The 24,873-nt window shown below is 48.5% G+C and overlaps 1 protein-coding gene across 1 annotated transcript in view; it reads left to right on the forward strand.

Annotated features, from left to right (window-relative positions):
- The window catches only part of Ccdc92b (coiled-coil domain containing 92B), a 23,293-nt gene extending 3,199 nt beyond the window's left edge, over nt 1-20,094 (forward strand). The window contains exons 2-4 of the mRNA XM_021213758.1: nt 8,645-8,797; nt 14,142-14,189; nt 16,543-20,094. Coding sequence (XP_021069417.1) covers nt 8,645-8,797; nt 14,142-14,189; nt 16,543-17,156 — 815 coding nt within the window. The 3' untranslated portion in view covers nt 17,157-20,094. The remainder of the gene's footprint in view (nt 1-8,644; nt 8,798-14,141; nt 14,190-16,542) is intronic.
- The last annotated feature ends 4,779 nt before the right edge of the window (nt 20,095-24,873 follow it).

Here is a 24,873-nt window from a genome sequence, read left to right on the forward strand (position 1 = left end):
GAAAAGAAAAGAAAAGAAAAGAAAAGAAAAGAAAAGAAAAGAAAAGAAAAGAAAAGAAAAGAAAAGAAAAGAAAAGAAAAGAAAAGAAAAGAAAAGGAAAAGAAAAGAAAAGAAAAGAAAAAACTGAGAAGGAGAGACAACTGAGTTCCCTGTGCTCCATGACAGTTATCAGCAGATGGGAGGAAAACCGGAGACCCAGAGACTAACAGGAGCTGACTTACCACCATCAGAGGCCGGGCCTCAAAGAGACAGAATGGTTGGGGCCAGTAAGACGGCTTAGCAGGTAAGGGCACTTACTGCCCAGCCTGATGATCTGAATCCCATCGCTAGGACTCATACAGTAGACAGCACAAATGGGTTCCCTCAGTTGTCCTCTGGTATCTCCTTTTGTATGCTGTGGCATTTAAAAAAAAAAATTAAATCAGAGCCGGGCGGTGGTGGTGGTGCACGCCTTTAATCCCAGCACTCGGGAGGCAGAGGCAGGCGGATTTCTGAGTTTGAAGCCAGCCTGGTCTACAGAGTGAGATCCAGGACAGCCAGGGCTATACAGAGGAAACCCTGTCTCGAAAAACCACACACACACACACAAAAGTAATATTAAATTAAATCAGAATTGTGCCAGCATCAGAAGGTTCCTGTGCAGGCTGCTTTGCTGATGGTTGAGGCCTTTTCTGCCAGCTTTCCCAAAGGGAAGAGACCCAAGAGATATGTGTCAACAGTGTTTGGAATTAACTATAAAGTTTGCACCTTGTGTCACAGATCCATTTTATTCTTGATGGGGTTTTTTGTTTTGTTTTGTTTTTTTGTTGTTTTTGGTTTGTTTGGTTTTTGGTTTTTTGAGGGTTTTGGTTTTGTTTTGGGGTGTTTGTTTGCTTGTTTGTTTTGGCTTTGATTTTAGTTTGGTTTGGTTTGGGTTTTGTTTTGTTTTGTTTTATTGAGACATGTTTTTTCTGTTGCCCAGGCTGCCCCAGAACTCGATCTGTAGACCTGGCTGACCTTGAACTCAGATCTACCTGCTTCTGCTTCCTGAGTGCTGGGATTAAAGTTGTGTGCCATCTCCAGCCTCAGTGACTTTTTTAAAATTGCATTTTGTTGTATTTATTTATTTTTTTAAAGATTTATTTATTTATTATATGTAATTACACTGTAGCTGAGTTCAGACACTCCAGAAGAGGGAGTCAGATCTTGTTACGGATGGTTATGAGCCACCATGTGGTTGCTGGGATTTGAACTCTGGACCTTCAGAAGAGCAGTCGGGTGCTCTTACCTACTGAGCCATCTCACCATCCCCCATTTTGTTGTATTTATTCTGTGTGCAGGGGATAAGTGGAGGTGCAAACATGGCATGCGATGACGTGCCTGGGAAGGTCAGAGGTCAGCTCATGGAAGTGGGTTCTCTCCTTCCGCCATGCTGATTCCAGGTCTTACACTCATGCCATCGAGGTGGGTAGCAAGCACCTTTACACACTGAGCCATCTTTCCAGCCCTTAGGTGACTTGTTGTTGTTGTTGTTGCTGCTGTTGTTGTCCAGCTGAAAAATTAACATGAGAAAGAACTAGGGACACCAGGAGTGGATATGTACAAGCAACTCAGACCTTGCAGTGGCCAGGACAGTAGACGGAGAAAGGCAGAGGATGTAAGGCTCAGCTGGGTTCAGGGAGAGGTCCGAGCTGGCACCAACCCTTCAGCTGCTGCTGCCTGCTTAGACTACATCTAGGACACAAACCTCTTCTGGTGCCCAGCGGTTCTAGGACCGCGCACATGTCATGGAGACCTGCTATTTTCCTGCCTCCTTTCCAACAGACTTGCAGCTCCTCAGCTACAGAGCTCCGGCTGTTCCTAGTTCCCTCCCCACCCCCCACTCTACCTCCTCCCCTCCCCAAACGATCCACACAGTAATACCTAAAAATGAAGACTTGCCAAGATTGTTTGTGACCCAAATTTCTGCCCTGAGAAGAAAGAGCTGCCTGCCTAGTTGGAAGTGAATGGTCGAGGCCATCCGGGAAAGAACAGCTGGCTGCCTCCGCCTCCTTTGGCCAGCTTCCAGGCTCCAGGGCTATCTGGAAAGGACTTTCACCCTTCACAGTTGTCCATGCGGTAGTGAGTGGGAACAGACATTTTCTCTCTTCCTCCTAGGGTAGGCCCCCACACCTTCATCCTGCAGGTCTGCACGCAGCACCCACACAGATGTGAGAAGTTAAGAAACCTGGGATGCTGTTCTGTGATAGAGCATGTGTGCGGCCCTAGAACCACGGGTTCTTACCCATGTGTGCCTGTGCCCTCCTTGAGGGGCACACAAGCCCATTCTTTCCAGTACAGACATACAGTTTCAGAAGTATATAACTCATCTGGTTCTCCTGCGTTAGGACCCGGAGTATGAAGTAGTCTACCTAGAGGCAGGTGGATTTCTGAGTTCAAGGCCAGCCTGGTCTACAGAATGAGTTCCAGGACACCCAGGGCTACACAGAGAAACCCTGTCTTGGGGTGGGGGGGGAATGAAGAAGTCTACCTGACATCTACTTCTTCCCTGAGGGCCCTTGGAGACATCAGACTTAATTGTGTCTGTCTTAATCTGCACTGCCATCAGTCTATGAACTCCCCCAAATCCACACATTTGTGCATGCTGCAGCTATTTACCAAGTGATTCCTATTTGCTACATACTGGGCTAGGCACTGGGGAACTGGGGAAAACAAAACAAGAGTCCTTCATCTTCTGTTGCTCACAGTCTGGCAAGGGAAACAAATACGCTCATGTGCCGGGGAGTTCAGGAGTGGGAAATGACAGAAGTCTCTTTATTTTGAGTCATTGGAGAAGGGAGGGAATGGACAGGAGGTGAGACTGGTAGAAGGCATTCTGCCTGAGAAGACAGTTCATACAAAGAATCCCAGGAGAGTAGGCTTAGGCCAGCAAAGAGGCCAGCAGTGGGAGACCAAGAGACAGGAGCAGTTGACCAGAGGCAGATGGTGCAGGGTTTGATTAGGGCTTGGGTTTTTGTCCCACTCTGCACTGCTTCAAACCCCGAGAGCCTGAGATCAATCCCTGGGATCCTCATGGTGGAACAAGAATCAGCCTTCGGCAGTTTGTCCCCTGGCCTCCACACCCATGCTGTAGCATGTATGATCAGTAAATGAATGGACTTTGTAAAGGAAAGAGTTGGGTGGTGGTCGCACACATCTTTAATCCCAGCACCCAGAGGTAGAGGCAAATGGATCTCTGAGTTCAAAGCCAGTCTGGTCTACAGAGCAAGTTCCAGGATAGCCAGGGCTACACAGAGAAACCCTGCCTTAGAAACAAAACAAAACAACACATACACACAAAAAGGATGTCAAAGAGATGGCTCAGCTATAAAAGGTGTATGTATACAGGTTTAGTTCCCAGCACCTGTATATGAGCTCAACTGCCACAGTGTTAGCTTTAGAGCAACCAAAAACCTCTTCTGGACTCCACAGGAATCTACACTCCACAAAGACACATGTGGATGCACATAGTTAAATAAGTTTGGAGCTGGTGTGCAGTGGGAAGCATTGGGGAGTTTTGAGTTGAGGACAGGAAGTTATGACAGCCTTAGGTCTGTGGTCAGGAAGTTATGGCAGCCTTGGATCTGCAGACAGGAAGTGGTAGCAGCCTTAGGTCTGTGGACAGAAAGATACGACAGCTTTAGGTCCATGGACAGGAAGATGTGACAGCCTTAGGTCTGTGGACAGGAAGATGTGACAGCTTTAGGTCTGCAGACAGGAAGATATGACAGCCTTAGGTCTGTGGACAGGAAGATATGGCAGCCTTAGGTCTGTGGACAGGAAGATGTGACAGCCTTAGGTCTGTGGACAGGAAGATGTGACAGCCTTAGGTTTGTGGACAGGAAGATGTGACAGCCTTAGGTTTGTGGACAGGAAGATGTGACAGCCTTAGGACTGTGGACAGGAAGATATGGCAGTCTTAGGACTGTGGACAGGAAGATATGGCAGTCTTAGGCCTGCTGAAGGGTCTCTGGCTCCTTCTGAAAAAGAATGGGACAGGGCAGAAGCAAGAAGCCAGGCACTGCATTGGTACCAGAGAGAAGCTGGCGACTTGGACTAGGGAGATAATGTTAGATTCAGGTTACATTTTTGTGTGGCTCAGGCTTGAAATCAACTCAAGAACTCCCCACCTCAGACTCCTAAGTGTCGTGGTTGTAGGCATGTGCTGCCACTGGCAGCCAGAGTGATAGGTTTTTTTAAACTTCAAGGACTTACTCCTAGATGAAGAGCAACAGGCAATCAATGGGAGAATCAATCTTCTCTTGGGATGAACCCCATGATAAATTATCCAATCCCAAGTGATCAGCTCGAAACACATATACATAAGAGCAACACTACATGCTCTCAGTAAATTTTTGTTTGTTTGAGTTGGGGTGGAAATGATATAATACAGTACTCAAGCATGAAATTATAAAATATAAAAACACTTAATTAAAAAAAAAACAAAACTAGCTGGGCGTGGTGGCGCACGCCTTTAATCCCAGCACTTGGGAGGCAGAGGCAGGTGGATTTCTGAGTTCGAGGCCAGCCTGGTCTACAGAGTGAGTTCCAGGACAGCCAGGGCTACACAGAGAAACCCTGTCTCAAAAAAACAAAAACCAAAAACAAAAAAACAAAAAACAAAAACCAAACCAAACCTGTATTTCAGGCCTTTAATGTCAGTACTTGGGAGGCAGGTAGATCTCTGTGAGTTCAGGTCCAGCCTGGTCTACATAGCAAGTTCCAGGATAGCCAGGGCTATGTAAAGAGAGATTTGTCTCAAAACAAAACAAAACAATGGTCCAGTGGTAGAGGCGAATGCCTTTAATCCCAGCACTCAGGAGGCAGAGGCAGGCAGATTTCTGAGTTTGAGGCCAGCCTGGTCTACAGAGTGAGTTCCAGAACAACCAGGGCTACACAGAGAATCCCTGTCTGGAAAAAGAGAAAGAAAAAGGATAGAGTGGCAAGATAGACCAACAGGTTAGGGCAATGGCCGTCAAGCCTGATAGCACAACTTTCATTCCAGAACCCAGAGAGGTAGGAGAGAACCAGCTTCTATAAGTTATCCCAGCCTCCCCTCACACACTGTACAAACACAGAAAATGAATGAATGCAAAACATAGTTCTTTTTTTTAAAGATTTATTTATTATATGTAAGTATACTGTAGCTGTCTTCAGACACACCAGAAGAGGGCATCAGATCTCATTACGGATGGTTGTGAGTTACCATGTGGTTGCTGGGATTTGAACTCCGGATCTTTTTGGAAGAGCAGTCGGTGCTCTTAACCGCTGAGCCATCTCACCGACCCACAAAAGATATTTCTTAAAGGGTAAATAAAGTTATTAACTCAGTGTTTCAAAGGAAACAGTCTGGTGTGTTTTAACTAGGTTTTCCTTTCTGAGTTCATTTGAATGGCTCATCTAATACATCATATCCATAATTGTAATTAGTTCAAAGTCAGTCGAGTAGGAACTGTGATTATATCTGCAAAACCCTTCCACCTTATTTCTTACCATTTTGTCTTGTTGAGGTTTCGCCTACCATTTTTTTGGGTTCTTATGTTTTGAGACAGGGTTTTTCCTCTGTGTAGCTCTCTAGCTGTCCTGGAACTCACTCTGTAGACCAGGCTGGCCTCGAACTCACTAAGATTCGACTGCCTCTGCCCTCTGAGTGCTGGGATCAAAGTTGTGCGCCACCATTGCTCAGCTGCAGGGACTTTTTTTTTTTTTAAATGTCTATCCCTATATCTTCTCCCCAGACTAATGCTTAGCAACAGTAGACGGACAGACGGACGGACAGACGGACAGATGGGTAAAATAGTAAGATTTAGCCTACTCACACAGAGATAGACAGAAAAAGAAAAACAAAAGAATTTAATACTGAGTTATTTTTATAGTAAGCACGTTATCCTTTTGACTTGTCTGTTTATTTGTGAGGTATTGTTTTGTGTAGTCCAGACTAGCCTGGAGCTCATTGTGTAGCCCAGGATGACCTTGAACTTCTGACCCTCCTACCTCTGCCTCCCTGAGTCTAGGATTACAGTGGTCATGCACCACCATACCTAGCTAGTACTTCACATTTCTTTTCTTTTCTTTTTTTTCTTTTTTGGTTTTTCGAGACAGGGTTTCTCTGTGTAGTCCTGGCTGTCCTGGAACTCACTTTGTAGACCAGGCTGGCCTCGAACTCAGAAATCCACCTGCCTCTGCCTCCCGAGTGCTGGGATTAAAGGCATGCGCCACCACGCCCGGCTCTCTCTTTTTTTTTTAAAGATTTATTTATTTATTTATTATATGTGTGGACACTGTAGCTGTCTTCAGACACTACAGGAGAGGGCATCGGATGGTTGTGAGCCACCATGTGTTTGCTGGGATTTGAACTCAGGACCTTTGGAAGAGCAGTCGGTGCTCTTAACCACTGAGCCATCTCACCAGCCCTTCACATTTCTTGATTCCTTTAATTCTCACAGGTATTCTAGGACTGCTAATATATTTACTCACTAAGACATTTTAATTTTATTTTGCCTGCATGTATGTCTGTGTACTCTTGAGCTGCTGTGTAGGTGCTGGGAAGTGAAGGAATCCAGGTGCCCTGGAAGAACAGTAGATGCTTTAAACCACTGAGCCATTTCTCCAGTCCTTTCAACCTCCATTTGACATTAGGAAAATATTATCTCCCGGAGGTTAGCTTTCATGCTCAGAGCCAACACAGAAGGTAACTAAAAGAGCCAGGATTCAAACTCAGACCTGTTTCCAGGGTAAACATGGGTATTTTCTTCGAATTGAAGAAACCGGGCATGTGTATTCCCAGCTACCTGGGAGAGTGAGGCTGTAGCATCACATCAGCTTATAAAGTTGAGACCTCCCAGTGTAATATAACAAGATGCCATCTCAAAAATCAAACCCAAATCCCTGGTTCCCTGTCTCAAAAACAAGCAAACATAGGAAGACTTGGCTGGAGAGCTAGGTGTGCCCCGCCTCTGAGCTCAGGGGACGGCCTGATCACTTCGGCGTCAGTAGTTTGAATGGTCTATAGGGCTGACTGGGAAAGTGATTGGCAAAAGCGGGATCATGTGTCCTTTCTTGAACATACACCTGATCAGTAAGCATTGAGTGTTCTCCATAGGCCAAAGGGCCACCCTGTGCTGAAATACAAAGGCTGGTATGTTGGATTAGTGGGGCCAGGGGTGCCAGGGAAGAGGGCCCAGACAGGAGCCGATGGAATTGAGGTTCTCAGGAGGACCTGCTTGGAGTGACCTTACAAATGAAAACCCTACAGAGAAGAGATGCCTATCTTACTGCCCCGCCCTCTTACCATCCATGGACGTCTCCAGAGTGAGTGGAGTCAGGTCCTTCAGAAGTTTAAGGAAAGCCCAGCATAGTGAGGTATGCTTTAATCCCAGCACTTGGAAGGCAGAGACAGGAGGATCTCTATGAGTTCGAGGCCTGCTTGGTGAGTTCTGAGATAACCGGAGCTACATGATGAGACCTTGTCTCTCCCTTTAGGAGGAGAGACTTGTGATGTAATTTCGTAGCGTTGTGCTTGTCTAGCAGGTGCGTGGTGCCCTGTGAAATCTCCAGCTCAGCAAGAAAATAAAATAAACAATAAATAGACAAATAAACAAACAAAAACAACCGTAAAACTTTGGGGAGGGTCACGTGCTTGTAGTCTCAGCTGCTCAGGGAGCTGAGGCAAGAGGATCATTGGAGCCAGCCTGGGTTTCATAATATAAGCTCGATTACCCAAAAATAAATAAACAGCTTAGGGAGTGGCTGGCAGGCAAGAAATGGGCTCTTGGTCCTGGGCCCCAGAGCTCTTGCTTCCACCTTTGCTTTTCTGGGATGCTAGGCACCACTGAACACCTCCTGCTAGGCAGGAGGGAGTGGGGAGGCAGGGCCTAGGAGCCTGGCCATGAGTAGGATTTGGGTGCATGCTTCTTTGTTCTCAGGTTTCCTTGGGGATCCACAGTTTGGGTCTTCTGATCTTAGCCCGTGTTCCTCTCTATAGACTGACTCCACCTCCTGCTTTCAGACCACAGAGGTGGGTCAGTAAGCAGTTCTCCCGTCAGCTCCCCCTCCCCTCTCTAGCCAGGCACAGCAAAGCATGCCTGTAACCGAAGCATTCCAAAGGCAGAGATGACAGGATCGTGGAGGGTTCAAGGCTGGCCTGGCCTGGCCTGCCTATCAGGACCCTGTCTCCCTGTGAATTGAAGGAACCTCAGGGATGAGATGCATGTCGGGCATCATAACTGGAACAGATTTCGGGGTCAGCTCCCTTATTTTACCTATGGGAAGCTGAGACCTCAGAGAGGGAGAAGGCTAGCCCTGGGGAACATATCTGGATAGTGAAGGCTAGACCCCCAAGTCATCTACCTGTCTTTGCCAACTTCTCCTCCATTTGTTTGTCTGTCTGAGAAGCAGAAGAGTTAGGAAAACATAGCCAGCGCTGCCACCTCTGTGCACCTCTGCTTCTCAGTCTGGTAAATGGGAGTAACAACCTCCCTGAGGGCATGCTAGTAGAGAAACCTGAGAGTGGCAGAATCCTCACCCCAGAGACCAGAGGACCTAGTGTGGAGGACACCACAAGATCCGAAGGTGGGGCAAGACAAATAGCCTCTGAAGATGTGCTTTCACACTGTCTTCCACCCAGGTGGGGCCCAGGCCTGGGTTGCCATGGATACCGTGTCCCTGGAGCATCAGATCCAGAGCGTGCAACGCCACATCAGCTTCCTGAAAAAGGAGCAGATGGCCCTGCTTCGAGACCTGCACCTGGAGATCCTGAGGCTGCAGAAACGCTGCTCAGGTGAGGCGAACACAGGCCCCTGGGTGGCTGGAGTAAGGAGGGGGTCACCATCACCGTCACCAGTTTTGCTAGTGGGATGTTCTCCTTAAGTTCCTGTGAGCCTAGCACCAGTTCTGTCTTCTCTCTTTCTGGATGAGAATTAAGACTTGGGGTAGAGGGCTGGTGAGATGGCTTAGTGGGTAAGAGCACCCGACTGCTCTTCCGAAGGTGCAGAGTTCAAATCCCAGCAACCACATGGTGGCTCATAACCATCCGTAACAAGATCTGACGCCCTCTTCTGGAGTGTCTGAANACAGCTANAGNGTACTTACATATAATAAAAAAAAAAAACTTTAAAAAAAAAAAAAAAAGAAAAAAGAAAGGCGGTCATGGGGCTGTTGAGATGGCTCAGTGGGTAAGAGCACCCGACTGCTCTTCCGAAGGTGCAGAGTTCAAATCCCAGCAACCACATGGTGGCTCATAACCATCCGTAACAAGATCTGACGCCCTCTTCTGGAGTGTCTGAAGACAACTAAAGTGTACTTACACATAAGAAATAAATAAATAAATCTTTAAAAAAAAAAAAAAAGACTTGGGGTAGAGGGCTGGAGAGATGACTCAGTGGTTAAGAGCACTGACTGCTCTTCCAGAGGTCCTGAGTTCAATTCCCAGCAGTCACATGGTGGCTCACAACCATCTGTAATGGGATCCAATGCCCTCTTCTGGTGTGTCTGAAGACAGCAACAGTGTACTCACATACATTAAATAAATTATTAAATAAATAATACTAAAAAAATTACTTGGGGTGGAGTGAGTTCTAGGGATGAGCTGAATGTGAATGTACTTGACTATAACCCTAGTACCAGGGAAGCAGAATTACGTCTCAGCTCCATACTAATTTCTAGGCCTGCCTGGGCTATCTAGCCCTGTCCCTCACCTCTCCTGCTCACCACAGCTAAACATTTTAAGGCTGAGGTAGTGGGCCAGACTTCCAGGAACCAATTCTAGGGGATTCCTGTCCTTTTTGAGTTCATTAAGCACCTGTCATCATTCAGGTTGGGTAACACATGGACCAGTGGATATTAGTGAGATAGGGCAGAGTATAGCTCAGTGTTGGAGCATTTGCCTAGCATATTCACAAGGCCCTGAATTCCATGCCCAGCATCACAAACATAAAATAAACATATATCTAGCTGGGTGTTATAGGGCACTCGAGAGGCAGAGGCAGGCAGATCATCTCTGTGAGTTCTTGACCAGCTTGGTCTACAAAGGGAGTTCCAGGACAGTCAGGACTATTACTCAGAGAAACCCTTTCTCAAAATATCAAAAATAAAATAAAATAATAAACTAAGCGTACTTCAGAAAATAAGAAGGCCATTGAGAGTCGGGGATGATGATCAGTTTGAGCAGGATGATGGAGACTGAGCACCTCCATGCCAGGAGGGAACTTGTCATCTCCTTGGAGGTTGAGTAGTATGCAGACATCCTGACAGGTGATGGGAGAAAGAAGTGAAGAAACCATTCCATATATGGACCAGCATACCAAAGCCAGGAGGTAGCATAAAGCTATGCTTAGAAGAGACTATGAGAAGTCCAGCTAGAGCCAGATCCTGGAGACCCTGACAGTATATCATGAGTTTGGCTTGTTCCCTTAGTCAGTGGAGAATCAGTGGGTACGATTTGGAGCAGATGGGTACTTCTTCAGTAGCAGCAGAGGTGAATTGTGTTAGAGGGAGTCTGGATATGTGTGGCAGAGAGGTCCTGGGGAGTAGTGGGAAATAGCTTGGGGGGAAAGGGCCCTCTGGTTGATTATGTTTGTGAGCAGAGAAGAGGCAGGCAAAGAATGACTGGAAATTCCAGGCTTGGACCTATAACCTCTACTACCCAGGCCTTTCAGAGGTGCGACTGTGACCCAGATGTTCATGTATCTACAAACGCAGGCCTTACGGGTGTTTATTGGTGTTTGTTTGTTTGTTTTTCGTGACAGGATTTCTCTGTGTAGTCCTGACTGTCCTGGAACTCACTCTGTAGACCAGGCTGGCCTCGAACTCAGAAATCTGCCTGCCTCTGCCTCCCGAGTGCTCAGATTAAAAGGTTGCACCCCTAAACTCAATTTTTGATTGTGAAAGTGATAAACCAAGACCCAGAAAAAAATCATCAATATATGTTAGTGTTACAGCCAGGATTAAAACCAGCACTGTGCCATTTTCTGATTGGGCTCTACCTGTCATTTGCCCAGAGGCCTAGAAGGTTTGAGGGACCCCATTGGCCTCTCATATTAACACAGAACATAAGCAGTCTGGCCTCAGCCTCTTTGCACATGCAGATCCAGTTGCCATATTTTAAGCTAGACTCCTGGCCATCTGTCTCCCCAGTGACAGGATGGCCCTGCAGGCCACTTTTTCATCACAGTGACAGTATCAGAGGAAAACAGACTAAAAATCTTACTGCAAATCCTCTCTTTTCTTCTCGATTTTCCCTGATTCTAAGAACCTGGTCCTTCCGTTCTGGACACAGGATAGTTCCCATGACAACGTAACAGGCGGGATCAGAGGACCCTACAGTCTCCCCCCCCCCCTTGTCAAGTGAGTCTGGGCTCAAGCCTCCTGGTTATTGATTAAGGAGATAAAAATAACTCTGGTCTTGTCTGGAACTGCCACTCTGGGGGCTGAGATGACCGAATCAGGCCCTCCTTCTAGTAGGGAGGGGAATTGGGGACAGAGACTGAAAGAGGACTCAGGAGACCAGGCAGCCTGGAAGACAAGATAAAGAAGATGGAGCCAGGTGGTGGTGGTGCATGCCTTTAATCCCAGCACTTGGGAGACAGAGGCAGGCAGTCTGTAAGCCCGGTTTACAAAGCAAATTCCAAGACACCCAGGGCTACCCAGAGAAACCCTGTCCCAAACAAATAAATAAACAAACAAAAAGATGAAGAACATGAGATTTGGAGGTAGAATTAAGTTCTGGGCTGGTGGGACAGCCTGGACAATGACAAGTGCCCTGTGCTTTAATTGCTGGTCTAGCCTTGGCTAAATCTTCTTTTTTTTTTTTTCTTCTCATTGCATCCTGGCATCAGCCCCATGTAAAAGAGATGCTGTTTTGCTTCCATTTTCCAAAAAAGAAAACTAAGGTTCATAGAAGTATCCTTACTGACCAGAGTCCTACCATGAACTGGTTTCATAGAATACCCATAGAATCTACAAGGACTCACATCAGAAGATGGGTGGAGAAAAGTGGGAGAAGCCAGTGTGGTGGCTCACACCCTTCATCTCAGCATTCAGAAGGCAGAGGCAGGATGATCTCTGTGAGTTTAAGGTTGGACTGGTATATACAGTGAGTTCCAGAACAGCCAGGGCTATGCAATGAGATCCCATTTTGTCTTAGTTTTGTTTTACTGCTGTGAAAAAACACCATGACCAAGGCAAGTCTTATAAAGGACAGCATTTAATTGGGGCTGGCTTACAGGTTCTGTGGTTCAGTCCATTATCATCAAGGACAACATTTAATTGGGACTGGCTTACAGGTTCNGNGGTTCAGTCCATTATCATCAAGGCGGGAACATGGCAGCATCCAGGCAGGTGTGGTATAGGAGTAGCTGAGAGTTCTACATCTTCATCTGAAGGCTGCCAGCAGAATACTGACCTCCAGGCAGCTAGGAGGAGGGCCCTAAAACTCATACCCACAGTGACATACCTATTCCAACAAGGCCCCTCCCTGGGCAAAGCATATTCAAACCATAACACATCTCAAAAAAAGAAAAAAAAAGGGAAGATGGGGGAGTGGGTCCCACTTGGGTTTCTGTCTCCTAACCTTAAGCCCTGTGGTTAATGGTTGAAAGAAAACCACCCTAGAGAAGTTAGTGGCAAAGCCAAGGTCCCTTAGGGCATTTCATAGGCCTTGGAGGAGGGGCAAGTTGGTCCCCGAGAGTCCTAAGGGTAGAGGCACCAGAGTGCTCCTAGTGGCCCCAGGGAGAAGGTTCAGGCTCCGGCCATAGCTAAGGTACTCTCTTGTGTCCCAGCAACAAGTGGCCTCCCCAGAGAATACAGTTCTAGCAAACTCTGGTCTCTAAGAGCATTTTGAGGAGAGAAGAAGGGCAGGCCAAGGGCACAGGCCTGACTGTACATACGCTGGGCACCACTCCCAGAGATGTGCCACTTTTCTTCAGGCTCGAAACTTAACTGAGGCGCTGGAGAGATGGCTCAGCGGTTAAGAGCACTGACTGTTCTAACAGAGATCTTGAGTTCAATTCCCAGCAATCACATGGTGGCTCACAACCGTCTGTAATGGGATCTGATACCCTCTTCTGGTGTGTCTGAAGACAGCTACATTACACTATTTATCACATAAAATAAATAATTCTTTTTTTTAAAAAAAAAAAAAAAAAAACAAAAACCTTTATCCCTGAAGGTCCGTGCAAGTGCTCCCAGTAGGTCTTCTTGACTCCTGGCTCCCCCCTGTCCTTTTCCCTGTATACTATCCCCCGTCGTGTCCAAACTGGAACCCAGAGCAGGAGCTCTAAGCATCTGTCTGTCACTGAGCTGTCAACCCCTGATCCCTCATTGTTCTGAGCTCTAGGAGTGGGTGCTGAAAATAGCGATCACACAGTTGCCCTGAGAGATGAGTCATTGGGGGCACCAAATAATAAGTATAAGAAAAATAAGGTCTTCTTTGGTGCCCAGGAAGAACTTGTTCCTATGCCAGAGACCTTGGTGATGGCATTCCTTAGCTTGGTGCCCCTGAAGAGCCAGCCCCTCCCCTGCAACACCAAATCAAAGCCTGGTACATTGTCCACCACTAGATGGCACTGTCCTCCTTAAGCCCTGCTTGCATGGTGGTCAAATGGGGTTTGGGAAACTACGTCGATCTTTAGGCAGTACAATACAGGTACAATCCTGGCCATGAAATTAGTGTCACATGTGTTCAATAAATAGCTTCTGGCTATTTCTGTTGCCTCCGGAGGATTTCTTGGCACGGTGGCATTCATCAATCAACTAAGCTTGCGTGAATCAAGACCAGTGTTTACATGAGTTCTCCACAACCATCCAAACTGGAGGTATATCACCCCTTAAAACAGGCAAATACTCCCTCATCCCCAAAACAAGACAGGCTCTTCTGTCCACAGAGGTGGTCTCTGTTCCCCATCCTAGGAGCAAAGCCTTTGCTGGAAAGATCCCTGGGCCTAGAAACCCAGGCCTAGGCTCTGCCTTTAGCAGGGCTCTTTCCCTGGCTGGGATGTAAGGTAGCTGTAGGTGGTGGTGTAGTTAATACCTATGGATCTGTTTTTCTTTAATGGAATTGTGATTTTTTTTTCTGGCATGCACACCTACTTATGCACACGCAAACTCCTCTATTCTCTCTTTCCTAGAGCTGACCCACGACCTGGAGATGAGAGAGGTCCAGTCTCACCAGCAAGGTAAGAAAAATAGCTCTGGGCTGTGGCGAGAGGCGCATAAAGGCGAGTTTCTCCAAGCACTCTTCAAATGTCTTATATATTAGTATGGAGTGGGACACGTGGAAGCCTGAGAGTTTCTGGGAGTCAGCCAGCTCTCTTACTTCTACCAGTTGGGTCCCAGGGATCAAACTCAGGTCATCAGACTTGACAGCAAGCACCTTGACCTGCTGAGCCCTCTTGCTGGACCACATTTGACTACTCACTATGTTGTCAAGGATGGCCCTAAACTCCTCAACCTCCTGCCTCTGCCTTTGACCTCTGGCTTCCACGGTGACACGTACATACATAAACATACACACACACTGTACACACGTACAAACACATGAATGACATAATGAAATTTTAAAAGATTTTAAGTCTCACTTGGGCCAGGCATGTGGTACACATCTTTAATCCCATTACTCAGGAGGCAGAGGCAGACAGATCTGTAAATTGTAGGCCAGCCTGGTTTACATAACAAGTTCCAATACATCCAGGGCTACATAGGAGACCCTGTCTCAAAACAAACAAAAAATGAGGATGTGCTGTAGCAGTGCTGAGTGACAAGATTAGGTCCAGATTTATTGTTAAGAAAGAGGAATGTCAGCTGGGAGGCCTGGAGCTGGCTCATCCGGCTACCTCCTTGTTGTAGCAGCCTTCAGAGGACTCTGGTCGAATCTCTGAGGAGAGGCAGAGGGGTGCCTGGGGCTTCAGCCAGTTTCTTCATCGTACTATATCAAATTCAAGGCCAGCCTCAACTACACGATGACGCCCTGGGACCATCTGTTTTTGTGTTGAGATACTGTCTCACTCTGGAGTCCCAAATGGCCTAGAACTTACTGTGTAGAGCAGGTTAGCTCCAAGTTCATGGCCATTCTCCAGCCTCAGCCTCCCAAGTGCTGATATCACAATCATAAACCACTATGCGGGTGCCAGAAGAATTCATAAGAATTGACAGAAACCTGGACATGATGGTGCGTGCCTTTAGTCCCAGCATGTCACCAGAAGAGACAGGAGGATCTACGTGAGCTCCAGGCAAGCCTGGTTTATATAGCGAGTTCCAGGCCAGCCAGGGCTTTATTGTGAAGTCATTGTTTCTGGAGGGAGGGGGGAAGGAAGGGAGAGAGGGAGGGAAAAACATACCGATGTGTTAAGGTTCTTGTACATCAAGAGCAAGGAAGGCTGGGAATTTCTTTTCTTTTTTTCTTTTTTCTTTTATTTATTTATTTTTGGTTTTTCCAAGACAGGGTTTCTCTGTGTAGCCCTGGCTGTCCTGGAACTCACTCTAGACCAGGCTGGTCTCGAACTCAGAAATCCACCTGCCTCTGTCTTCCAAGTGCTGGGATTAAAGAATTTCTAAGCTAAGATGCTATAAATCCTATAGATTGCTTTGTGAAACTGAAAACAAGCTAGGGTACATGGGAACTCTTAGACTTGTATGGATTCTGCCCACTTCTTCATATAGCACTTATGGGACACTTCTTGGTGCCTCTGTGCTTGAAGGAAGGGGGCAGTCACTCACAAGGAGGTTCATGACTTAATAAGGCCCTTTCACAACAACTAGCTTTCCTCTGGAAAGTTTTTTGGGGGTCACCAGAGCTCAAGCCACTGCTGTATAAGGAACATATCCCCCTTTGCCTCTGAAATCCCAGAGTATAGATGGGGAGTAAAGTCCAGAAGGGGAGGGGTCCTCAGCTCTGACTCTGCATGATACCCTAGGGATACCTCAGCAATGCCATTTCTACGACCAATTCCAGAGGCTCTAGGTTAGGCCGGTCAGCAAAAAAAACTCACAAAACGGCATGTGTGCTCTGTGGAGAAAGGGGCACCCGACACCCACCATATCCCAGCTGCTACTCAGCCCCTGCTGTTACCATGTCCTCCGATCACAGGGCTTTTGCACAAGCTGTTCCCCCTCCAGGAATACCTTTCTCCAGAGGAAGGTCTGTTCATCCTAGCTCTCAAGCCCCTCCTGCTCTGAAGCCTTCCGTGATGGCATCACATCCCCACTTAGAATCAGAATATTGTCTTTCTGTCACATGTCACACTGGCGACCTGACATTTGTTTATGATTATTTACTACGCTGCGCTGTATGCTTCATGAAAACATGGGCTCAACCAGGACTCGGAGAATCAAGGTCCAACATATTGCTTACTCATGAACGATCAGTCAGGAAGGGCCTTTAAACCGAAGAAGTAAACGCAGAGAGTAGAGCATGGGTAAAGTCCCTGTAGCTGAATGTTTGAGGCGGAAGAGCAGGGATGGCCTCTGGGCCAGCTGGGATATGTTTCATGCCTTTGAGGGCACTATCGCCTTATTTTCCCTTCTCCACAGAAGAGGTGTCCCGAGAGCTGGAGGACAAGTGCCGCGCGCTAGAGTCGCAGCTGGAGGCACGGGCGGCGGCCAACGCGGAGCTGCGGCGGGAGGTGGCGCAGCGGGAGGCGCTGGTGTCTGCGCTGCGCTGCAGCCTGCGTTCGGAGGAGCGCCGCTTTCTGGAGGAGCTGCGGCGCCGCAGCCATCGCGCCACGGTGCTGGGCACCGAGCTGCAGAAGCACACCGAGGCGGCCGCCTACCTCTCCTGCCAGCTGCACGCCGCGCGCCAGAGACTGCAGGGCCCCCGCTCCGGCGCCGCGGCCGCGGAGCCCCGGGCCCGCCGGCGTGCACAACGGGCCCGCCGCCCTCCGGAGGCGGCCGCCAAGGGTCCGAGCCGGGACTGGGCGACCTGGGAAGACGCCGATCCCATGCCGGACCCCGCGCTCTTTCTCTACCCACGGAGGCCGCCGCGGCCCAGCGCCCGTGGCCCTCGCCCTCAGCTACGCCAAGAGATGCCGGACCAAGATGCCCCGTACCCCGTGCCACACCAGGAGCCCCGGTACCAAGGCGACCCGCACCCGGGGCCCAGCGAGAGCCCAGTCGCCACGCCCAGCGCCCCAGGGGATCCTGAGTAGGCGCTGGGTAAGCGGTGGCAACAGGGAAAGCAGGCCGGGCCAGGCGGGATCAGGGATGGGGCGGAGTCCAGTCGGCCGATCCGCCCCAGCTCCGCCACTCACTAGAGCCGCCCCCGCTTGTGTGTTTCCAGAGATGAATTGTCTTCTCGGGAGAGGGAGCTCCTTTGCAGAGGGAACGCCAAAGCAATGCACCGTTTTTGTGGTGGACTGGCAGTAATGACCCTAATCTGTGCTCCTCCCCCCCATCCCCTGGGGGTTGGGGGAAGTGGAGTCCTGTCTGTCCCTGGAAAGCTGACAATCCCTTGTAGGGCGGGAGAAGGCTGGGTCTGCCTACTGGAAGGAACACGGTGGCACTTGGCACCGCTAGGCCCTCAAGCTCCCCTTCCCTGCTTTCTCCCCCTCTCACTACCACCCCCCTCCAGCCCTGCCCAGCCTTTTGCTCGGGAGAGGCAAGCTTGGGAGCTGGCTCGCGTACTCGGAAGTAGCTACTCCCCACCCCACTGAAGTCCTTGAAGGTGAGCACGGAACACTTTAGAATCTATTTTAGAAGTCACGCCCTCTCAGAGCTGCTGTGTTCCTGGTGGCAGTTGACTTACAGAAAACAGCAAGGCTTAAACCCTTGAAACCAGTCGTGAAAGAGGATCTGATTGGTTCTTCCCAGGTTTGTTATGCAGAGGTGCAGGAGATTGGAGATAGGCAAGCTGGGGCTCAGATTTGGCTTGGCAAGGGCAGAAGGGCCGCTCACCCTTCTGTTCCTGAGGCCACTTTAGAGACTTTCCAGTTCTGTTACAGGTGCTAATCTTGCCCAGCTTTCCAAACAGCTGGCTGCACCCAGAGGTAGGAAGGAGAGCCTGGCTTCTTGGAAGTGGCAGCTATTCATAGAAACTTGATTTTTCTGGGGAGCAAAGTAAAGACTGGTTAGTCCTTGGGGGTACCCATCCCTGGAAAGGCCCCTAAGCCTGTAGAACCTGCTGATGATGGGGTGCTCCTGTGCTGTTGGGATTGGTAAACAGAATGGTGACCCCTTCCCAATTCCCCTTACTACCAAAGGCAGGAAGCTTCTGTCCAGCTCATGATTGGCCCCCATTCAGAGCCCCAGAACCCCACTCCACCACTCTTGGTTTGACCTGCTTTGAGTCCTAAGTGCCTGTGAGGTCTTTCCTGGGGCTGCTGAGAGAAGTTGCCTCTCTTCACTCAGACACTGGGCCCCTAGCAGGTCCTGGCCCTGGCTAAGGCGCCACATTGTGTGTGTCACCCAAGGTCTTGAGGTCTCTGTAGTTGACGAACTTCTTCAGTCATGGCCACAGGGAAGAAAAAGAACTCCTGACTCGTTTCCTCCACTTTGTAAGAGGAAGCAGGAGTTGGGCAGGAAGCCAAAGGCAGTGAGCACATTCTAACCTGATCCTGCACACAGACCCCTCCCCTGAAGGGCAGCTGAGGCCACTGAGCAGTAGCTAGGCCTGGGCTGAGCTGTCTAGCTTTGGGGAACTGGAGGGCAGAAGCAGATCCCCCGGGGTCCCTACGAGGGCTCCAAACTCTACCCCTTCAGCCCAACAGCAGACCTGTCCCACCTGTCACTCCCTGCCCTGTCCACCTGGAACCTGCCTGTGGGAGGGACTCCTCCGGCTCCCTTGGAGGTGCCTGGAGGACGGTGGGAAAGGAAAGCTTCCTTGGATCACCTGCACAGACCCACATCTCTTGCAACCATACTTTTGGGGTGAACAGGGTGACCTTGTTAGGTTGACTTTTCTAGAGAGAGAGCTCTTTTCTCATCCATCCACCCACTAAAAGCCATAGCTGTCCCCAACTAGCTTCCCTTTAAACTATAGCAATAGCCCTCTTCCTTTTCTCTTCTGGGTACCCAGGGTGTTCGGCTGTCTCTATGGAGCCCCAACCCCAGGATCAGACAGTAATCTGCCTTGCTTTCCCCAAATGACCCTGTCAGTACCGCCCAAATCCTGTTCCTCCGCTGATAGCAGAGATAATGATATCTGTTTGTGAGGTGTTTGAAGAGCTTCCAGATGAAAGGGTCTAAGGGCATCTGGGTACCAGTGGGGATCCTGGGGTGGGAGTTGGATAATGCAACTCTTCCATCAGTGAGAGAGTGACAGAAAGGCCTGGGCAGATACAGGATTCTGGTGTTATCAGAATACCCTTTTCCTCTTGTGGAAATAATGAAAGATTCCCTTCATTGGTCAACAGGCAAGGACTCCCTCAGGCTCTTGCTCTGGGACAGGCCCTGCCCTGCACTTCCACCTCTTCCCTTCCTAGTCATTGGCTATAGGAATCCACCTACTGGAAGGAAAAGTTCCAGCCACAGCCCAGGAGTGACCCAGTGGCCAAGAAGGGAAAGGGCCGTTTAATTCCTCTTCTTTGTTGTATACATCCCCATGGAGAGACTGAGATGGTTCATGTGGACATTCAGAGTCCTTAGGGGGGAGTCCCACAGTGCAAGTGTAGACAGACCCAGAAGGAAGAACTGCAGTGGAGTCAGTCCTACATTCTAGAAGCCATCCAGGAACGAGTGAGCAATGCAGCTCAAGGTTCTGCACCCTTCATCACTATATCCTTGCCAAGGCAACCTGTTCTTTGGGAGACCAGTTCTGAGCCAAGATGGGGAAGCTCGTCCTTACACAAGCAGCAGGATAGAGTCATCCTGGATGGAGGTGGAAGGGAAGGAGGCCAGAGGGTGTGAAGCATCTTCTCATTTGGGGGTCAGGGTCTCCTGAGCACCCTTTCACACTGACGTGCCAGCCGTGAATGGGAGACGTACAGGGCAGTCAGATCCTGCTCCAGATTCTCTGTTGGCTGCGCTTTTTAATCCAATGCTTTTCAGAGTGTATTCACTCACCTACAGAAATAGAGCCCTGTGCTTTAGGGGTGACTGTCATATGCCTTATTCTTAATAAAATGTTTGGAAAACATGTAGTCCATTCTCTCTCTCTTTTTTTTTTTGGTTTGGTTTTTCGAGACAGGGTTTCTCTGTGTAGTCCTGGCTGTCCTGGAACTCACTTTGTAGACCAGGCTGGCCTTGAACTCAGAAATCCNCCTGCCTCTGCCTCCCGAGTGCTGGGATTAAAGGCGTGCACCACCACGCCCGGCTTGTAGTCCATTCTCTTGATGAGAGTACTGTTGCTTCTGTTGCAGCAGATGTCGGGTAGGGAGGTACAGATGTGAGAGAGACAGTAGCTTGGAAATCAATAGGTAGAGTGAACCAAATGCCCGAGACCCAACCCCACTCCCAGACACACACTATGAACTTTGGGGCATAAGGTGCTTGCTCAGGTGACCTGGTCTGCTGCCAAGGCCTGCCATCCTCTCCATGCATCCCCCCCAACCTGAACAAATATTGAATGAATGGGATCTTGGATGAGAGGTTTTTGAGCAGGCTAGAGAGGGATAGGTTTGAAGGATCCCAGGCCTGGTTTTGGCCTGTCTGACCACATTGTCCCCCATCTGATGGAGCTGCAAGGAGCCCAGTATTCCAGAGGCAAGCCCTTTCCCATCCTCTGCTAATGGGAGTCATTCTGTGAGCACAGCTTCAGGAGTTCAGCACATCTGGTACCACACTGTCAATGTGCATCTATGCTATGGACAGCTAGAGTACTCTCTGCCATCCCGAGCATGAAAAGGACCTTGTTTCTATGCACAACCCTATCCCCCTGATAACTGGAGCCATTTCAATCTACCTGGGGGACAGGAAGGGGAAGAGGCTGACCCCATCATGTGGCGAAAGTAAGGTAGGTTGCATTCACTGGGTTGAAGATGGGCACCGGAGTCACTCCAAGTCATGGGACTTTCGTTGAAACTGTATATCCAACACTCTATCTTAGGCACTAAGGCTGTAGCAGTGAAGCACATAGGGCTGTTGGCAAACCCCTGGGCAGCTAGAATGTTAGTCTGTGTACTTGGAGGTATAGCTGTCATTTGCCACCACAAGGGGTAAGGCATCCAGAAAACATGAGCTCGTAGATTGGGGATATGGCTCAGCTTGTCGGTTGCTTGCCTAGCAAGCACAAAGCCCCAAGTCCAAGCCCTAGTACTGTGTAAACTGGACATGGTGGTGCGTGCCAGTAGGCTTAGTATCCGGGAGGTAAAGCAAATGATCGCAAGTTGAAGCTCATCTGTCAATGCACAGTGAGTTTGAAACCCTCTATTATACACAAGGTACGGCCTTTAAAAGGGGGTTTTGGAGCTAGAGAGATGGCCCAGTGGTTCAAGCCAAGTACTACTCTTCCAGAGGACCTGAATTTGAGTTCCAGCACCCATGTCTCTGGTAACTCCAGCTCCAGGGGCTCTGACAACCTTGTCTGGCCTCTGCAAGCACAGCATACACACACACACACACAGTCACACACATGAATAAAGATAAGTAATACAAATATTTTTTTAAAGGTGGAATGAGGAGATCGCTGATAACAAAGTGATCTGTATCCACAGATTCACAGGTCTCTGAAATCCCTTACACAGTAAGGCCTCTCCCTCACTACATAGCCCTAGAACTCACCATGTAGTCCAGGCTGGCTTTGAACTCACAGAGATCTGGCAGCCCCTAGCTCCCCAGTGCTGGGATTAAAGGTTTAACCCTCCATCCCCAGCTCACATTTGCTTTTTTTTTTTTAAAGTCCACAATATTAATATTAGTATAACTTCTAATGCCTTTTTTTAAAGATTTATTTATTATTATGCATAAGTACACTGTAGCTGTCTTCTGACACACCAGAAGAGGGCATCAGATCTCATTACAGGTGGTTTTGAGCCACCATGTGGTTGCTGGGATTTGAACTCAGGACCTTCGGAAGAGCAGTCACTGCTCTTACCCGCTGAGCCATCTCACCAGCCCTCACATTTGCTTTTATGTAATCAAGATTGATTTGTGGTTTTTTTTCTCCTCTTCCTCTTCTTTATCTTTTGTGGAAGAACTGGGGACTGAATCTGGAGCCTGTCATAGGTGCTCTACTGTTGAGCTATAGTCCCAGGCCATTTTAATTTAAAATTTTTATTTTTATTCATTTTTAATTAGCATTTATTTGGTGGTGGGTTTGATTGTTTTCAATTTGTTTTGGTTTTGTCTTGAGGCTGGGTGTCCCTGTGAAGCCCAGGCCTCTGTTTATTCCTGGTACCTAATCTCTTGGAAGGGTGTGGTCTAAGGAAGACTCAACTCTTGATAAACATCTGCCCAAGACTGGGCATCAAGTACAGTCTGAGGAAATCAGAAAGAGAAAGGGGGGAGACACCTTTGGCTTTGGGTTGACACCTGGCACTACCACGTGCCAGGGCTGCTTGGTTAAATCCAGCTCGGAGCCTTGGTGTGAGGTAGAGATGTGAAAAGTCAACATCAGATAATGCTCATATACCATCGTATGAAATGTAACCTTCTCATTTTACAGATGGGAAATCTGAGGCCCAGGAACTTTCCCTACCGACATCCCAGTTTCCTGGCAGTTCTTCATCTTTCCTTCTTGATCCCCAAGTTCAGAACCAGAGTTAGGGGGCTCATCTTGCAGTCCGGGGACTCTGGGGTCTAACCTCACCTCTCTAGCCGCCTGGGGAACTCCACTGGGAAAGAAGGGGGGAAGTGGGTGGGACCAGCTGAGTGGATGCATCCATCATAACAATAATTAGGAAGGTAGGAGGCTTTGAGAAGACTAATTATGTGGGCCAGGCTGTAGCCTAAATAAACCTCCATCCATCTTTCTACAGCATGTTTGTGTGGGCCCCCAATACAGAGAAACTGAGGAGCCCAGGCATCCCTAAGGCAACCTAAAGAATGGAGTGGTACACGAGGACTGAGAAGGACAAGGAAGGACACCACCAAGGACATGTGGTGGCTCCTGGGTTGCTGACCAGTAGGTCCCCCAGACACTGGCCATGAGAAGGCTAGGGGGAGGGCTGCTGCCGCTGCTTCTTCTTCCTCCTCCTCCCCCTCTCCCTCCTCTTCTTCCTCCTGTTCCTCCTCCTCTCCCTCCTCTTCTTCCTCTTCCTCCTCTTTCCTTCTATTTCTGAAACAGTGTCTCATGTAGCCAAGGCTGGTCGATCTTGACCTGATCTCCTGCCTCCACCTCCCAAGTGCTAGGATCTCAGGTGTGCACACCTGAACACTGGGGTTAGGAAGGGAATTTCTGCGGGCAGCCTGTGTGGGTTCAGGCTGGGGGGGCCTCACTCAGGCATGATGAAAATGATCCGAAGCTCTGGTCAAAGGTCAATAACGCTACAACACACAGAGGAAATTGCTGCAAGGAAAGCCAGGTATTATAAACAGTGGTGGGGATCAAAGGTGGCGCCCTGAGCCAACAGCAGAGCTCCCCCCTGGGAGTCTTGTAGAGCCTCAGAAGACCTGCTTGGCATTCCCTGCGCCTGGATCATCCACTTTGCCAACAACATGTTGAGCACCTAACTTGCATCAGACTCAGGGAAGATGCTGGGGATACCCAGAGGCTAGCCTGTGCTGTACCACAAGATCCTGTCTCCAAGGTGGTCTGTGTCTGTATGTGTGTGCCATGGAATCCCCTGGGTTAGGACTAGGGAAACAGTTCAAAAGCTTTTTTTTTTTTTTTTTTTTTAAATAGGACCCGGGTTTGATTTCCAGCACCAACACCAACATGATGGCTCATAACCACCTGTAACTTCAGTTCCAGAGAATCAGACAGCAATTCTAATTTCCTCTGGCTCCTGCAAGCATGTGCTATACAGACAGGACATACATGCAGGTAAAATACCCACACACATAAAATCAATAAATTACAAAATAAATAGTTTTTAAAAAGTAAATCCCCTGTTTTCTTCTCTCGGGAGTCATGCCAGTTTGGCCAAGCCAGCTTCAGTTTATGCTTTTGGTCCCAAAGTTATCACTATTATTATTGTTACTAGTTTGAGATAGTCCAGGCTGGCCTCAAACTTTCTATGTGGTGAGTTCTGACTCTTGGTCTTATGAATGTGGGCTTCTAACCACAGTTATATTGTATAGGTACAGTTCTTCAAAATTCTAGAATGTCCTGGGAATGAACCAAGAGGTTGGTTAAAAGGACTGTAATATAACTCCACACTGGGCTATTACTCAGCATAAAATGGGTCAAGAAATCTCTTTGCAAACTGATATGTAGCAATCTTCATATTATTGCTAGATTAAAAAAAAATCAGGGTGGGGCTGGCAAGCTGGCTCAGTGGGTAAAGTGTTTGCCACCAAGCCTGATGATCTGAATTTGACCTCCTAAATCCATATGGTGGAAGGAGAGAACACACTCCTATAATTTGTTCTCTGACATCCACTAGTACCCCACAATAACAAATAAAATGTACCTTTAAAAAAAATCAGAGTAAAGACAATGACATAATTTATCTAATAAAAAAAAGTTGGGGTGTGGAAAAGATGGATCAGCAGTTAAAGGTACTAGCTGCCCCTGTTTTGAGACAAGGTCTCGGTATGTAGCTTTGGATGCCTTCAGAGATCCATCTGCCTCTGTCTGCCTAGTCACGGGAGCAAAGGCATATGCTACCAGGCCTGATTGCACTGGCTGCCTTGCAAAGGACTGGGTTTCTTGTCCCCCATGGTGGTTCACAACTGTTTATAAGTCCAGCCGAGGCAAAACACCCAAACACATAAAAAGAAATAGGTAATGCCGGGCGTGGTGGCGCACGCCTTTAATCCCAGCACTCGGGAGGCAGAGGCAGGCGGATTTCTGAGTTTGAGGCCAGCCTGGTCTACAGAGTGAGTTCC

This window comes from Mus pahari, chromosome 14 (genome assembly GCF_900095145.1).
Source record: "Mus pahari chromosome 14, PAHARI_EIJ_v1.1, whole genome shotgun sequence".
NCBI lineage: Eukaryota > Metazoa > Chordata > Mammalia > Rodentia > Muridae > Mus > Mus pahari.